The sequence below is a fragment of the Vigna umbellata genome, chromosome 10 (assembly GCF_029865625.1).
Source record: "Vigna umbellata cultivar VRB3 chromosome 10, Vumbellata_1.0, whole genome shotgun sequence".
Lineage (NCBI taxonomy): Eukaryota > Viridiplantae > Streptophyta > Magnoliopsida > Fabales > Fabaceae > Vigna > Vigna umbellata.
In genome coordinates, this window is record NC_142174.1 from 14,319,837 (window position 1) to 14,337,849 (window position 18,013).

At 33.1% G+C, this 18,013-nt stretch overlaps 2 protein-coding genes across 2 annotated transcripts; both read left to right on the forward strand.

Moving 5' to 3' along the window:
• Window positions 1-1,507: 1,507 nt before the first annotated feature.
• On the forward strand, window positions 1,508-11,535 carry CLF (SET domain-containing protein). The gene is made up of 18 exons (XM_047305046.2): window positions 1,508-1,932; window positions 2,442-2,543; window positions 2,632-2,957; window positions 3,675-3,836; window positions 4,520-4,604; window positions 4,722-4,877; window positions 4,964-5,011; window positions 5,089-5,160; window positions 5,238-5,582; window positions 5,729-5,919; window positions 8,132-8,267; window positions 8,356-8,579; window positions 9,024-9,155; window positions 10,163-10,253; window positions 10,576-10,623; window positions 10,702-10,830; window positions 10,924-11,001; window positions 11,118-11,535. The coding sequence occupies exons 1-18, from the start codon at window positions 1,867-1,869 to the stop codon at window positions 11,307-11,309; spliced, it is 2,583 nt and encodes an 860-aa protein (XP_047161002.1). The 5' UTR covers window positions 1,508-1,866; the 3' UTR covers window positions 11,310-11,535.
• A 1,813-nt stretch (window positions 11,536-13,348) lies between these two features.
• On the forward strand, window positions 13,349-17,176 carry LOC124831129 (PI-PLC X domain-containing protein At5g67130). Its single transcript, XM_047305034.2, has 9 exons — window positions 13,349-13,575; window positions 13,677-13,799; window positions 13,895-14,032; window positions 14,335-14,433; window positions 14,519-14,822; window positions 14,900-15,123; window positions 15,213-15,299; window positions 16,242-16,704; window positions 16,888-17,176. Exons 1-8 carry the CDS (start codon window positions 13,459-13,461, stop codon window positions 16,425-16,427), a joined length of 1,278 nt encoding a protein of 425 aa, XP_047160990.2. The 5' UTR covers window positions 13,349-13,458; the 3' UTR covers window positions 16,428-16,704; window positions 16,888-17,176.
• Window positions 17,177-18,013: the final 837 nt, after the last annotated feature.

Genomic DNA, 18,013 nt, shown 5'->3' on the forward strand with positions numbered 1-18,013 from the left:
TGTTTACTCTTTATAAATTTTTTTATAATTAAATATAATATTAACAATTATCATTTTATATTACATTAATAACTAGAGACATTTTGGTAATCTTCAATTTCTATCAATTAAATAAATTCTTTTATCTGTCACATCGATCAAATCTACACTAATTGTGATAAACTTTATTTCTAAATCCACTTTCAATTATCTCCAAATTCACTGAAACAAAAAAAAAAAAATTTATCCTCAAATTCATTTAATCACTCTCCCCCAAATATTTCCTCCAAATACCCTCAACTCAACAAAGCATTAATACTTTTTATTACTATTTCTACAATATTAATAATATACCTTTAAATACAATATTTATTTTTGTTGTTTTCTAATTAAATTCGATTATTTTTGTATCAATGTTTATACTAGATTATTTTTATCAAACATCAATACGTAATGCCAAGATAAAATTATATATCTAATTAAATAACAGCTTAAAATAATATTATGTCTAAGTTTTGTTCATCTATTTTTATTATCAAATATAAAATTATTTTTTAAACTTATTTGTTTTTTATCAATAATTTGAAATAGGCAACTTTATTAACTTGATAAGATGTTAATTCTTATTAATTTGTGGAAATTTCGTAATGTTTTGTTTTATTCACTTTCAATGATAGATTTTAACGAAAATTAATGAATGGATTTAATGTGATTGAGAGAAAATTGTGTTGTTATTTATTTTAATAGATGAAGAGATGAAAGTGAATATATCTAAAGGCAAAGTTTGAGAAATATTTGATAAATAAGATAGATAATAAGAAAACTTACAACACAACACACCCAGTTTAAAAAAAAAATGGAATTCAACCAAAGAAAATCGGTTCCCTCAAACCACAATCGTTTTCACCCATTTTAATAGGTTCTCTCATTTGAAAATTTGGTTCCCTTACATGTTATATACAGAACTAATTCCCTCTTACCATAAACCACCTAAAATCGATATCATGCAACTTGTCTCAGTTTCCTCAACATCATCTTTCATCTCAACTTTCATTTTCACCTACAAAACAAAAAGATCTAGAATATATAAAATATAAAACATTGTAATAAAAACATCCACCATAGACCGTGTTTATCGTCACATCTTCTTACGAATATGCCCTCTCCTACCCATCTCTTAAATTAGCCCCTTCAAACACATAAATTAACATGTATAAGTTCGTTGAAAGGAACGCATAAACCACTTCACATGTCTTAATAATAAATTTGTGAAAATAAACATAATATGACATCACGTTTTTGCCAGAGTTATTCTTACTATAAAGAAATATCAAAACATTATTAAAGGTAAGAGATTATTTTCCTTAAAAATATTGAGATTTATTTATTCAATAAATTGATTTTTAAAGTACTATCTTAAACCTTAATATTCTCAACTGAACTGTGAAATCGGAAAGAAGGATAATAATATTTTAAGTGGTGAGTAGCAACAAGCGAAGAAAAGAAATCTAGGGAAGGAAATTAGCGCAGGGGATAAGAGCGTGGTTTGTTGATTTCCACAGTGCATATAAATTCAAAATCTCGTTCCCCCCACTCCGGTCGCTTCCCCCAACAAACAAAAAATACGTAAAAAATAAAACGAAAAACAAATAAGAAAAGGTTTCGTGAAAAGCGGCGGAAAAAAAATTGAAAGCATTTCCCTAATTTTATTTTTTAAAGGATTTTGAGACGTGACTTAGGGTTTCAACTTTCAACTCGCCCCGCCAATTCCAGTCCTCAAACTCAAAATCCTTAACCATCGCCTATCCCTTCTGCATGATTCGGATCTCGATCCGATTCCCATTTTCGAATCGGCTCCGATAAGCTTCGCTGCCATTGCCTCAGTCAATGGCGTCGTCGAAGCCTTCGCCTTCGCCCTCATCTTCCAGATCGGAGCTTATCATCGATCCTTCCGTACTCTCTCTATCTCTTAAAATGCATTCATTAACTCGTCCTCGCCCAAACTCGTTCTCGTTGACTTGATTCCGCTGCCGATTTTTTTTTTGTTATTTCCAGTTTTGCTTCGATCTGGTTTTAATTATGTCTTTAATTTGTGTCTCGTTTTTATCCTATTGGTGTCGTTTCAATATAACGCAACTATGCTACATAACTTTTGGGGTAAATGCTTCCTAAAGTAGGCTGAAATGGAGATGCAACTGCATTATATATTGAATAGGCTATTCAAGATGCGCTTTGGTTTTCCAACATTTAGGGAAGCTTATCGAACATTTATGACTTTCCTGGTTCTTTTGGTTACCGGAGATTATGGTTGTTTTGAGCAGGAGTCTGTTTCCATTGGTTGTGTTGTGTCAGATGAAATATTCTTGCAATCACTACACGTTGGCTGTGACTTGGAAATTTATTTCGACTTTTCTTTTGTAGCATAGTTGTGAGTGTTATATGGTGTTATCGTTTCAATGCAGGGTGAGAAAGTGGACGCTGTGAGTCAGACTGTTGAAGATGTGTTACCGGTTATTGATTCTTTAAAGAAAGAAGTTGCTGTGGAACGGATTGTTTATGTAAAGGTGCAATAGCTGAGCTTATGGCTGTAATTAGTTGTTGATTTCGATTGGGCCTTATTCTTTTTTCTCATAATGTGGGTTTGTATATCAGAATAGAATAGAGGAAAACAGACAGAAGCTGGTTGGTGTCACAAATCATGTCTGCAAAATGGCAATGGAGAGAAGGAACAGCAGCGTTGCTGATTCTAACAGAAGTCTAGACCTGCTTACAAAGAGGCAAAAAGATGCAATTGATATGCACAACGGTGTTCATGCAAGTAATGGTGATGTAGAGAGCAATGGCTACCATGAAGATACCCATGGTTCTACAGCAGTTCTTCTAGGGTCTAATGTTGCTGTTAAGAATGCTGTTCGTCCTATCAAATTACCTGAAATAAAAAAATTGCCTCCTTATACTACATGGATATTTCTGGATAGGTTTGTTTTGTCTTAATCTCTGTTTTTCTTTCTTGTTTATAACACCTACAGTGCTGTATGTCAACTTTATGTTAGGTTGCACTACCCACTATTATCATAGGTGCAGTGTTGCAAAGATTAGGATGTTGTAGTTGACGATTCAACAAAACACAAGTTAGGATCATGAATGAGTTGTGTTGCGTAAAAGAAAACACATTAAGTATAGTAGATTGGATGAAGTATAGTTCTGTGGTAGAGGAGGAGAGCCAAGGAAAACTGTAGGTGAAATAAATCATTGAAAAGGTCCTAGATCTAAAAGTACTTTCTGGGAATTTGGTTCGTGACAAGAAATATTGCTTTCATTGAATTCATATAGATGACTTCACCTAGTGGATAAAAACTTTGGTTGTTACTTTGCTGTTTACCCGTCATTGTTGTGATTCTTAACTAGTGGTTAGTTATGGGATAACCTGAATCATGACTCGTTGCCACCTGTTTGCAAATCTAATCCAAATGTCTCAGGTGAATGTATCATAATAACTGAAAGAAATAAAAGGCAGAGAAAACGGTCATTTTTTTTTGTTTATCTTTTTATGTAGTCCCTAATTTTTCCTGTTTTTATATCAGTTTCTCCTTTTCAAGTAATTTAATTTCTATAAAACTTTTTTTTCTTCTGTTTTTTGATGTTAAAATGGGATCGTTTGAAGATATATTTTACTTGTGTCCATTCTGGTACAGAAATCAAAGAATGACCGAGGATCAATCAGTTGTAGGCCGAAGACGAATTTATTATGATCAAAATGGTGGAGAAGCACTTATATGCAGTGACAGTGAGGAAGAAATTATGGAGGATGAAGAGGAGAAAAGAGAATTCATAGAATCAGAAGATTATATACTTCGGTTGGTATAGCTTAGTAAACTATAATTGGTTGCTTTCACTGTCTTTTTTTCCCTGTCAGATATTTTCTGTTTGGATGTAAAATAAAGTTTCAATGTGTGCCTGACTGTGTTGTAACCAGTTCACCAGGTTATGTTTTTAGAGCAGGAAGCAGTGTGTCCATTTTGTTGTGTCACCCCCTCTCTTTTTTCTGTCTTTTAGTGTGATTCAGAAGTTATTGTTTTATGTTGGGCCTCTGTTGACTGTCTGTGTTACATAGGTTTGCTCTTTTGTGAGTATTTTTCATTGGAGCATTGATGGCAATATCTTTCAGTTATTTTCTTATTATTATATTTCCTATGTATGGAGAATAAAATCAAAGAAAATATTTGGTTAAATGTATAATTTAATCCTTCAGTGGAAAATGAAACTAGTGCATACACTTTTTGTATTGACAGAAAAATTATATGCTTGCTTAACCTGTCAAATAATCTTGTTAATCCCACTAAGCTAATAAAAACTCTGCAGTTATTTAGCACCCTTCTGCTGTGATTTTGTTTTTGGTGAAACCTTATTTGGTATGTTTGCATGCTGCTTCTTGAATTTCATGACTATCATGTTGTATATGTAATATTTAGATATTGTTTTTCTTGTGTTGCATGACACAGTTTTGTGGATTTTCATAGTGTCTGATTTTATTTTACAGCATGACTGTCAAAGAATTCGGTTTAACTGACAGCGTTATGGAGTCATTGGCTCAGTGCTTTTCTAGAAACACTAACGAAATTAAGGTATATTTTTATCATTCCTTGAAAACTGGTCGTAGTGTAAGCTTTCGTCCAGCTGTTTCCCATTTTCTTTGTGCTGGCTTTACAGAGATATGAAACACCATCAAACATCTTATACAGGCAAGGTATGAAGCTCTTAGTATTCAAAACAATGCTGATGGGTCTTCCAAGGCTGTAGATTCTGGAGAGAACTCTCAGAGTGGAAATTCTTTTCTGGAAAAGGATCTTGAAGCGGCTCTTGACTCTTTTGACAACCTCTTTTGTCGACGATGTCTCGTGAGTTATTTTTCCCATGAAGGCACTGTATAGTTTGAATTATCTTTCTCTAGATATCTCATTTTTTGCTGCATTCTTATTTGCAGGTTTTTGATTGTAGATTACATGGATGTTCACAGGATCTTGTCTTCCCAGTAAGTTCTATTTATTGGCTACTTTTATGAAGTAGTGTACAGTTTCTATTTGAGTTAATGACCTGGTACTTTAACAGGCTGAGAAGCAACCTATATGGATCCCTCCTGATAGTGAAAATGCACCCTGTGGGCCAAATTGTTTCCGATCGGTATGCATTTCAGTTCTTAGGGATTTGTTTATAATTCCTTTTAGCAACTAACACAATCTGCTTAAACCTTGATTTAGGTGCTTAAGTCAGAAAGATTTGCCAAAACATCTTCTGCCCAGGCTGATGGTGAAGATAAGTGCTCTGGTGGTGTTTTATCTCGGAAAAAGTCTTCTGCCAAAAGGCGGTTAAAAGGAAGCCAAAGTGAAAGTGCTTCATCTAACGCAAAGAACATATCTGAGAGTAGTGACTCAGAGAATGGTCCTGGACGAGATGCTGCTTCAGCATCTCACTCAGCTCCTCCTAAAGCTAAACCCATGGGGAAAGGAATCGGTAAGAGGAACAGTAAGCGAGTGGCAGAACGAGTCTTAGTATGCATGCAGAAAAGGCAGAAGAAACCAGTAGTTTCTGATTCCGATTCCATAGTAAGTAGTGTTAGTTGTTTATGCTACTTCTTCATTTATAGCCAATATAAAGAAGAAACAATTATTTATCACATAAATCTGTCAAATTGCTTTTGCATGGCAAGATCTAGGAAGAATGTACTCATAATAAGCTGTAAATAATGCAGAGTGAAGCTCTTGAGCGCTCATCAAATGATATTGTCACTGATCTACATGCTATGAGCAGTGAAGACAACACAAGGAAAGAAGATTCTGTAGATGACAATGTTTGCAAACAAGAAATCACAGACAATAAAGCTTGGAAAGCTCTTGAAAAGGGGCTTTTAGAGAAAGGAATGGAGATTTTTGGTAGAAACAGGTCAGCATATGTTTGGATTAGGGATGCTTGTCTTAATTTTTCTTTATTAAATATTAAATATAAATATATAATATGATGCAAAGCATGAGTACTGTCATTAGTGCTAATATGAATATAACAAGAGTATGACCTCTTTTTCAATTGTGTAAATGAAATTAATCTTGTTTTCAGTCAATTTCATGGGGAATGGGTTGGTTCAATTTTGTAGTATTGCGTCAAATTGTTTATAATTGGTCGGGCTCAAAATGTGCAATTCACATAGTCGATAGGTTTTCATTTTTTAAAAATTTTATTTTTGAAACAAATCTCAAAGTCATTCCTTGGCTACTTGAAACAAGCACAAGCCTCTTAGTAATATATTTATCTCACTTTTATATATCAACTATCAAAGCCATAGATTTTAAAACGAAAACTGAAAGGTTGACAAGGGTGTTAGAGGCTTACTACTTAACTAGACTAAACCCACACGATGCATGGGGAACAGCTTTTATGAGAGAACTGTATTATTATGAATTATAAATAGTTATGTAAAATAGGTCACTTATAGACACCTATTATGAAAAACAGAGACTCAGATTCATGGCCAAGAAATTTTTAAAACATGTTATGATATAGGATTGTCATGTTAAAGGCCAAAGGCTTATATCCATTAAAACATAAAGTAAAAACAGAAAAATCCCTTATCTTATGCTTAGTTTTTTTTGTTTTGTTTTTTTTTTTTTTTTTTTTTTTGTAGAAGATATTTTGAATCTGGATTTTAAGTCTAGAAATTTTGCTTAATGAGAGTTTGATATCATAAAATTTATCAAGCGTATAATCAGTTTCCTTTGTGCTTGGTATCTAATTGGAATGTTGTTAATATAAGGAAATTTAGAAATAATATCTACCAAAAGTTTTGAAATGTCTTTGTTTATAAAGAGTGAAGTAATAACAAAAGTTGCAACAGTAGCAATGTCATTTAGTTTCCTTAAAAACTTAATCAGAAGTGTAACAAATGATAGTGTACTACCTCAGTTTCTAAATATAAAACACATAACTTATTTTCACATGTATAGGATGTTGTTAATTTAGTAACATTAAATTTGCATTATTTGTCCAAAATTGAAAAACTGAAGCCCATCATATCACACTTTGGTCTTACTTATATTCTATGTAATTAATTAAACTGGACAAGTAATCTCCTCCAATCCTCGCATGAGAGAGAATGATTTAGCCTATTACCAATTTATAGTATTTATTATAAAGTAATTAGGTGTATTTTGTTCAAAATAATTAATGCAAGAGACAACTTGGAAATAATCTTATAAAAGCAAACTAACAAATAGTGTCATCTTGCACATAGGGATTAAAGTTGTATTAAGTGTTCGTGAAAGAATAGTTTAGTTTATATTACTTTTTGAGTGAAAGATATGTGTTGTATTTATATGTAACTCATGTTTGTCTCTCTCTTTCCTTTAGCTCTGTTGTAAGCCACTGATCTATACAGGGTGAATTCAAAATAGTGTTGCCAGCATTTTTCATGTGTAAATGTAAAGTATCAGTGATAAACTATTTTAAGTAATTATCAATAAAATTTATATATTTATTATATTTACCATCTCTTTTGCGTATTCTAATCTTACCTAGTTGTTACACTGACCAACTATTCATGAATAATTTGTAAATAAATCTCATTCCTCAATATGTTGGTTGTATGTTAAAGGAAACTTTAGTTTGCGTCATGCACCTAAAACCTTCCATTGAATTTTAAAACCAAAGTTCTGGTTGAACCTAAAAGTTTGTTTGCAACTGTTCTGAATTGGTATATTGTATTGTTTTCCTTGGTCTAATCTAATGAAAAAGTTAGTGGTTAACAAGTTTTATTGTTAATTTTATTTTTAATGTACAATTAAATCTATTAAAACTTGGAAGATGAAAATAAGTGAAAACTAGTTGTGACATAAGCTAATTTGCTGGTATTACAGAATGATGTTTAAAGAATAGATATGGTTTCAAATCAAGCTCAAACTTTTTATTTAATAAATCATAAATATAGGGAAAATTAGAGAGTGTGGTTAGGGTCTACTTTATTTTAATGAATGTAGTTTCAATTGTATCACTTTTGCCCACTCGTTTCTTGTTTGATCCTTGCCCTTGTTTGAATTTATGATTACTTTTAGGCATATATTCTGTCAACGGCCTACTAAGTTACAATTTTTGCTTTTTACTGCAGTTGCTTAATAGCTAGGAATCTCTTAAATGGTCTAAAGACTTGTTGGGATGTTTTCCAATACATAAATTGTGAAGAAGGAAAGATGTCTGGTCCCCCTGGGGATGTTGCAAATTCCCTTTTGGAGGGCTATTCCAAGGTTGATTTAATGCAATTATACTTTTTTCTTTGGTCTTTTTAGCTTTCAAATGGTGCTTAACGAAGCCTTTTTTTGTTGTAAAATTAAGGGTAATAATGAAGTGAGAAGAAGATCCAGGTTTTTACGCAGAAGAGGAAGAGTCCGTCGATTGAAGTACACATGGAAATCCGCCGCTTATCATTCCATCAGGAAAAGGATTACAGAGAGAAAGGATCAACCCTGCCGGCAGTATAATCCATGCGGTTGCCAATCAGCTTGTGGAAAGCAGTGCCCTTGTCTTCTTAATGGAACCTGCTGTGAGAAGTACTGTGGGTAAGCTTTTGACTTTGCTGCATAGAACCTTGATGGAAGACAGGCGTGTAGAGTTGTAGCGTTTTGCTTAATTTTGGCATTTCTCACCAGCTAAACAACTTCTTAGAAGGTCCCAGGATCTTTATTTCCATGAGAATGAAAGTTATTGCCTGTAATGACTACCTGTTTACAATAGATTCTTCTCTCTTTTTTATATTTTAATGTTCAAATTAAACAGTTTTTTTTTTTTGTAATATTTTTAGTTAATAGATACCAACCAAACATGTTCATGGAATATGGTTCTTGTGAATACAAAGTGATACTGTGAAACAAAATCCACCCTAGGAGTTATTGTACTTACTGTTTATATGGATATTTTATTCTAACATTCCTACCTGCCAGCATGTGTACCTAACACCAGTTAATTTCTTTGATGATTCCTTTTTGCTTCTCCTTTTTATCAAGGTGCCCCAAGAGTTGCAAGAATCGGTTTCGTGGTTGTCATTGTGCTAAGAGTCAATGCCGAAGTCGACAATGTCCATGCTTTGCCGCTGATAGGGAATGTGATCCAGATGTCTGTAGGAATTGTTGGGTCAGGTGAGATTTACTTGTTTATGGTTATGTATGTGTAGCATTGCCCTGTCATCTGTAAGATTCATACCTTTTGCTTCTAAATGATAATAGGTCTTATCATATTTGAGGTGGATGGTATGATTTCTTATATTCATTGGAAGTAATTATTCTTTTCCAAAAAATGTAATTGTTGACTTAAGGGTATGAAAAAACGAAAATAAGTAGAGGTGATTACTTATGATTGGGATGATTTTAATGATATATTCTTTTTATCGTTAACTATGTTATCGTGGTAAGCAAAGAGCAGGTCGTGTGCTATATTCTCACACGCGCACACACATATAATGTATCCTTAAGTTAGATTTTTATAGAAAAAATTGAGCTGATGTGATCCTGTATCTGTTAGCTTCCTACTTTTTGATTGATTGTGTGTTGATCCTTGAGTGTGCATATTTAAGAATGTGTTGTTTTTAAGTCTTGTTATTTCTGAGAATATGAGTTTGGATTGTAGTATTCCCAGGTTTAGTACAAGAAGATATATATACATATGCTGCTTGATATGATGTATTCCTAGGAATATATATTGCAAGGTTCTCCTTCCTTTTTCATGTAAAAGGGCGAGAATCCTATAAAACCTATCTCATTCCTTTTTTTAACATTTTAATTTTTGAATTAAAGAAATTTAAATATATTCCAATATTTTTTTATGGTATTAGTATTCCATGGAATATCAAATTTAATCCAAGAAACAAATAATTCCTGAGATTTATTGGAGCTGTCTCATCATTGTAAACTTGGTCATAATATGACCCATTGATTTGATTGTTTCATCCGCAATGTTTAAACAAATGTCTATTTTAGTTCTCGCACAATGAAGGATCTGAATAAATTATTCGGCTTTTAGGAAAAGATTTGGTTGTCTGTTTTCATGACTTCTCTGCCTTTCTTCTTAAGTGCTTATAATATGTATTACTACTTCATGATTTGGTTGTCACCGTTCCTTTTGCTGTGTGGGTCAATTATGGTTGCAGTTGTGGCGATGGTACTCTTGGGATTCCTAGCCAAAGAGGGGACAATTACGAATGTAGAAACATGAAGCTTCTTCTCAAACAGCAGCAAAGGGTAAATTTCTTTGACTGCCTTTTTCTTTTTTAAATCTTACATATGTATTAAGATTTGTTTGCTCTCTTTGCTGCAAATTTATTCTTCTATCAAAAATAATAGTTCATATTTATCAAAGATTGAGAGAAGTGGATGAAATTATGTTTATAGTAGAATTAATCTAGATTACTAGAGAGTGATTTTGCTTGAATTTGGTCTATCCCATAAAGTATTCTTTGTTTTCAATCAATTTCGTGCCTGTTATTTTGTTTTGCTAATTATACTCTAATATAATTTTTTTTACATTATTTGTGACTGCAACTAACATCTAATATGCTCATAGGTTCTTCTTGGAAGGTCGGATGTATCAGGCTGGGGAGCCTTCTTAAAGGTATTCATCTGTAAATAAATTATCTTGTTTGAGCACGTGTAGTTTTCCTTTTCCTAACTCAATCTTTTCACACTCCAGAATAGTGTTGGTAAACATGAATACCTTGGAGAGTATACAGGAGAGTTGATTTCTCATCGGGAAGCAGATAAGCGAGGAAAGATATATGACCGTGAAAATTCATCTTTTCTCTTTAATTTGAATGACCAGGCAAGCTTTTACATATCTGTTGTCATGAAAAGTTCTCCATCTTACATTAATCATGTATCAAACATAGGATGAACCACAAATTGTTTTATGCAGTTCGTTCTAGATGCTTACCGAAAGGGTGATAAATTGAAGTTTGCGAACCATTCGCCCGATCCAAATTGCTATGCGAAGGTATTTCTTAGTTCTGATTCGTATTTAATATGTTGATTATGGAGCTCTATTTTACATTCGCGCATTCCCAGGGGTACAGTGTCATTCACAATCTGTATAAATGCTTAAACTGGCAGGTTATAATGGTTGCTGGAGATCATAGGGTAGGCATTTTTGCAAAGGAACGGATTTGCGCCGGGGAGGAACTGTTCTATGATTATCGTTATGAGCCTGACAGGGCCCCTGTCTGGGCTCGGAAACCTGAGGCATCTGGATCCAAAAAAGAGGACGGGGCTCCTTCAAGTGGTCGTGCAAAGAAGCTTGCTTAATGTTGTTTAAAAATCAATTCTTTGATATTCTTTCACACGTAGGGGAAAGCAATCTCATTGGTAGCGGAAAGAAGTATTTTTTGAGCTTTTTGTTCGTAGCAAGGACATGCAATTGTTGCTGCATAGGTAACATTTAAACAATTCATTTTAGTATCAACCTACTTTATTTGCCATTCGTAATTGAAAATATCAGCTTAATCAAAATTTCATGCTATTCTTTCCCGAAGAGGAATGTGCCAGTTCAAACCAGAAAAACTCACTTTTATCATTTACAGTTCTTACAGCTAACTTTTCATTGATTCAGTAGTTAAAATTGGCAAAATATTATTTAGATTTTACTAGTGGAATCTCTAATGGTATAAATGTTCTATTATGATTTTTTTTATAAAATTATCTATTTATACATAATAAAATACACTTTTTAGATTGTAAGTGACCTCATGCTACTGTAAAATTGTAGAAGACATGATGAATATGATATGGTTTATAGCTTAATTAAGTTTTAAGTTTCATCAATTTGGGTATCTTTATTTTCTGAAATTTGTTGTTGTGTGACATTCAAAATTTTAATATTTTTTAATTAAATTTATATTATCATTTAAAATTTAAGGGTGATTTGATTTTACAGAAAGTACAACACAATGACTTGGACACTAAACATAGTTTTGGAAGGTAACTTTATTTTACACCAAGCACAACACAATGACTTAGACGGGCTCGTCTTTCAGTTCACAATAAGATTAAATGATGTAAACTTAGCTCAAAATATTCAAATTAATTTAAAACTCAATTAAGTTTAATTTTATCATATATGAATATTATGGTTATTTTCATATTTTAATTGGTGAATAATCATTATTGATTTACAGTGGTGCGATACTACTAACTGAAATAATATTAAATTATTGAAAGTTTTTGGTAGCATACCGAAAGCTGATTCATTAAATTGTTTTTTATAATGAAAGAACTGCGAATTTATGAAAGTTGTACTTTTTAAATTTTGAAAAAACTTATAAAAAAAATGCAGAAAGTAATGTATGAAGTTGTTATAAATTTGGATAAACTTATTTATAATTATAAATACCTTCTTTTGAAAGCATCAGACAATTTCTTTTAAGACAATCTAGTTTACAAAATGAATACATCCATTTTAGTAAAATGAATCATATATTCATACCGCAAATTTCACAACACAACAAGGGGTATAAATTAATTTTCATTAGCGCAATATTTGATGAGAATGATATGCATGATACATTTTAATCTAATAAATCCTTTGATAATTTATTCTGTAAGGTTATCTGCTTTCATAAAACTGAGATACGTTCTCATAAATAGTTAATGATACGTTCTCGTCAAAATACTCGTTTCCATGATATATTTATTAAAGTTGTTATAATTTCCCTGAAAGCTCGTTTCTTATTTACGCTATTTCTCCATCGTCAAGTGATTTATAAAGGTTGTAACACTCAGGATCATTTTAATGAATAAATTGAATACTCATTCCTAAAAATATTAATGAATTGACTAATCTATTAAATACCTTTCCAATTTATCATAGCGAATTGCTCTTTCTTGAATCCAAAACTTTCATTAAAAATCCTGTGCCTGAAAGACATGTGAAAATGGGCATGAAATTCCATACTTTGTTGCCTATCATAAAACTGTGTGAAATTCACCTCTAGCAGTAATTTCTGGGCAGAAGCAGAATACCCCACCACGTGAAAAAGCATAAATAAAGAGATCCCAGAGAGTGCTTGAAGCAGAATGGAGTAGTGGAAGATGTAGAAGAGGAAACTTGGAAAAGTGGGGAAAATTCAAAAAGATAACTCTCAACCCAACGGATCACATTGCATTTAGAAGAGTCTACTGCCTTTTGTCAGCCTTGTATTAAACAAACATTTATCTCAACAATTTTTCTTCTTAATTCAAATAATATATTAAAGTGCATCATTACATACTAATACCTACATAAACGTTAAGTATAGTTGCCTCAAAATAAGATAAAATTAAAGGTGACAAAGCCAAAACTTTGATCAGCCTCTCTCTCTCTCTCTCTCTCCTCTTGCACAGTAAAATCTCTTTCTTTTCCTTTCAACTTTCAACCTTTCCTCTTTCTCTCTCTCTCTCTCTCTGGTGCTGTGGTGCCATGTGCTCGCGTTTCTTGGATTCCCGTACCAAATGCAGAACCCCCACCATCTTTGCGTCATTCTTCTTCTCCCTCTTCCTCACCTCTTCCGCCGCATGCTTCAACTTGAATTGCCAGGTTCACTTCCTTTTCCTTCTCTTCCTTCACACTCAGTTATGATCCATGCAAACTCGTTTCAGTTTTTGATATTCACCTGAAAAATTCACCAACTTTCGCAGGTTCTGGAAGCATGTACAGCTGCCACCGATTGTGGGCCGGGTCTCTATTGCGGCAATTGCCCTGCTTTAGGCCGGACTCGACCCGTTTGCACCAGAGGCCAAGCCACCATCGTTACATCTCTCGTAACCTCCAACCACATATCTGACATGACAGACAACATATCATATCTATGTAATACAACAACATTAACTGTCTCTTTTTTGGGACACCCATGCAGGTGAATGGTTTGCCCTTCAACAAGTACACGTGGATCATGACCCATAATTCATTCAGCATCGTGGATGCACCATCTTTGGCTGGTGTTCAGAGACTCACCTTTTACAATCAAGAAGACACTGTTACTAACCAGTTGAGGGTATGTATTGCTGTTCCTTCTTGTCTTCTAAGTGGGATTCCTTGGATAGACAAAACGTCACATCGTTTCCTTCTTCGTTTTGCATTTTCAAGATTCTAGTTTACCTTCATGATGAAGGGAATGTCTGTTTTAATTTCGAATGTACATAGTTTACTTATTTTTTGGTGATTCTTTTACATAGCTTCAGGATGAAGGGGTTAAGTGAGTGGGATTAATTATTATATGCTCGTATCTATCTATAATTTTGTGTTTTACTTGTTTGTTTAGTGATTCTTACACATTTTTTTATGGGTGGTGTTTAGAATGGAGTGAGAGGACTGATGTTGGATATGTACGACTTTGAGAACGATATCTGGCTCTGTCATTCATTCCGAGAGCAATGCTTCAACTTCACTGCCTTTGTAATCTAACTATAAACTTCTCTTTGATATTCATCTTACTATATATAATTTTGCTGGTGTGGTCTAATGCTGAAATATTTTTCAGCAACCTGCAATAAATACTTTGAGAGAAGTGGAAGCATTCTTAACTGCAAATCCGACCGAGATTATCACCATTGTAATTGAGGATTATGTGCGTAGTCCAAAGGGGTTAATTAATCTGTTCTCAAATGCTGGACTAGATAAATATTGGTTCCCGGTGTCTGATATGCCCAAGAAGGGTGAAGATTGGCCCACTGTAACAGAGATGGTTCAAGCAAATCGTCGTCTCCTTGTTTTCACTTCGGATGCTTCTAAGGAAGCTGAAGAAGGAATCGCTTATCAGTGGACTTATATGATTGAAAATGAGTGTAAGTGCAGTGTTATTGAAGCACAGATATCATTATAGTAAATGTTGTGAAATGACAACATCATAACTACCTTGCAGCCGGAGATCCTGGAGTTCAAGGGGGTTCTTGTCCACACAGAAAAGAATCGAAGCCGCTAACTTCTAGAAGTGCATCACTGTTCTTACAGAACTACTTTCCAACATATCCGGTTGAAGCTGACTCATGCAAAGAGCATTCGGCTCCACTTGCTGATATGGTGAACACATGTTACAAAGCTGCAGGAAATATGTTGCCTAATTTTATAGCAGTTAATTTTTACATGGTATTCCTTATGTTGGATTATTCATTCCAATTCGATAATGTGGAAAATAACTCAAATCCATTTCATAATTCTAAATTAATTTCATGCAGAGGAGTGACGGTGGGGGCGTGTTCGATATCGTGGATAAAATGAACGGCCACTCGCTGTGCGGCTGCAATACAGTCTCTGCTTGCCAGGTTAGCTTGCATTTCTTGTCCAGAAATGTATTGCCTTAATGCCATTTGTTTGTGAACTTTCTTCTTTATTTTTATAATTTCACATCTTATATTCCTACGGTTAGTGGAAACCTAATTTAGAACAAGTTCAGTTCGACTTTCTCAAATTCATCTTGGATTCATAGTTAAAACCTTTTCTATTGGAATATATAAGTGACTGAAAATGTTATTTTCCATGTCAATTTTATGAAATTAAATCGAACTTAAAATCTACTTCTTAACTTAGAATGAGAGTCATGAATTAAAAAACTTTATTGTTGGGTTTATTATTCCATCCAATGCCAGCTTAGTGTTAGATCACCTATTTAGTCTGATCTTACATTCAAGATATATGTGTGTCAACGTGAGAGAAGTGTATTGAAAATCTCACATTAAGTTGAAATAAGATCAATTTAAAGTATAAGACCAATTTAAAGTATGTAAGTGAAGGTAAATTTTATCTTACAAGTGATTCTTTCAAGCCTGACTTATATCTATATTACATTAATGAATTTGATTCGAATATTTCTGTTTGAATGCGTCTTTAAATTTAAAGTATGTAATTCTACGTGTCTTTGTTAATTATTCCTTAAAATCAACTCTAATGCAAGAGATAATTAATCTTGACAGGAGGAGAGAAAGGTTTAGTTTAGTTATTGTTAAAAATAGCAAAAATGTAAAATCATGTTATGGTTGGCTTTGACTGTATCCTCAATTTCTTTTTGGAAAAATATAGATTGAAATAAGCTTCTCCATACGTGCTTTTTCCCCAAAGATGTCTGACCCTCATGTAAAAGTAAGGTGTTGGAATAACATTTGTGTGTATATCAGATGGAATTCTTAATGGATTGATTTATATCCTAGCACAGCTTCTACCTACCTGAATAGATCAAGGACAATTAGATAATTTCTGCAATTATGCAGGAGGCAGCACCGTTTGGATCTTGCAAGAATATTACTGTACCTTATACAAGTCCAGTGACTAACACAGCTGGAAGCTTTACAGGATCTGTTCAGTTCTCTAGATCAGCTTCACCTGCTCTTTCTCCAAATTGCTGCCTTTTCGTCTTGTTTTATTTTCTCCTTATTTCTGTTTTATTAAGATTGTGATTTATTATCACACAAGCAAAGTCTAACAAGAGAAGCTCTTAGAGTTATGATATTTGTCTATCATGAATGAGTTAGTCTTTAAAGAGGGGCTTCTTGTGATTTCGTGTGTACACTAGTACTTCCTCAAACTCTGGAATGCCATGGAACTGCTCATAGGTTATAAATGAGATAAAACAAAATTTTGGAATTGCTGAGGCCATAGTCACGGATCTGTGAGGTCATCTGAGGTAGATGGTAACCCACCAAGAAAGACTAAGATGCATCCAGAGCAGTTCAGGTATGTTTACCTAATTCAAGTCTCCAAGGGTTCAAAAACCATTGTTTCATTGTTGTTGTTTGTGGTTCCATGCATATTATGGCACTCCGTTGTCATAGTGGATATGATGTCTTATCTGCTACCCCTAAGTAATTTTCTTTCACTCTTATTATATTTGTAATGTTTCCCCTTCTTGCTTTCCAGGATTTGTACCAAGGTATCATTAGTCAAGACAGAATACGAATTTGCAACATAGGATCAGGATGTCAAGAAGCTCTTGGTCTTTGTTACGGTTTGTTCCGATTGTATTCTTCACAATACTTACCACTTGTCCTTTTTTCATTCACTTTTGTAACTTTTTGTATTGATGTTTGAACACTATAGTGCTATTCTCGTACATTTTAACAACATAACATAAACATGGAGCATGGACCTTATAGTTTAACAGAGGAAGTTGCACAAGGTTTGCCAGCTTTTAAAATCAGGAACATCGTGTACATTTTTTCAAACACCCTAAATTTTGTCTGTAAATGAAAAATAATTTGTGTTAAGACAATATCGATTGAGCAAAATTGTTTTGAAGTTTAACAAAAATGTATAACAAAATAGAGTTTATCAATTAAGTCTTCTATAATAAGTTCATTTAATGTGGTATCTATAAACGATATCATAAACTTTGAATGTTACTCAAATCGACTATGCTTAAATGTTTATACACGTATAATGCCTAAACCTTTAAAAATGTTTAACACTTTTAATGCATGTACAAGATAGTACTTCATTGTTTGCTGTGTTGTTCTATCTTTTTTACTAAGCCTTATTAAAAGTTTTGCATCGGATAAAAAAAACGTTAAGAGATAGAAGATAGCATCTGATCTCGTATTAAAAAGTTATACTCCTACTCTAAAGTTAATGTTTTGTATGAAAGATCTTTTTCGAAGAAATTTATATAAAGAGGGTTGTATGAAGAGAAGAGAAGAAGAATCAAAATTTATTATTGTTTTTACTCTGTTAACATTCTCTTAAGCTTACGTTGTCTAGACTTTATTTTTAAGAAAGAAATGTTTTATTACAAATTTTTAGATTTTCTTTGTATTTATTTTATATCTTCTGGAAGAGTACACATTGTAGATTAAGAAATGAATCAAAACACTTTTAGTTTAACTTATGAGTAGAGTTAAACGATATAGTCAATTAGACAAGTGTTATATCAAGAATAGTGAAACTCGTCTAATTAGTTAAGTTAATTTGTAAAATTAAAAGTGGTTAAACTCGTCCACAATCTCTAAAGATTACTAAAACCTTTTAAGAGTGTTTAAGAGAGGATTGA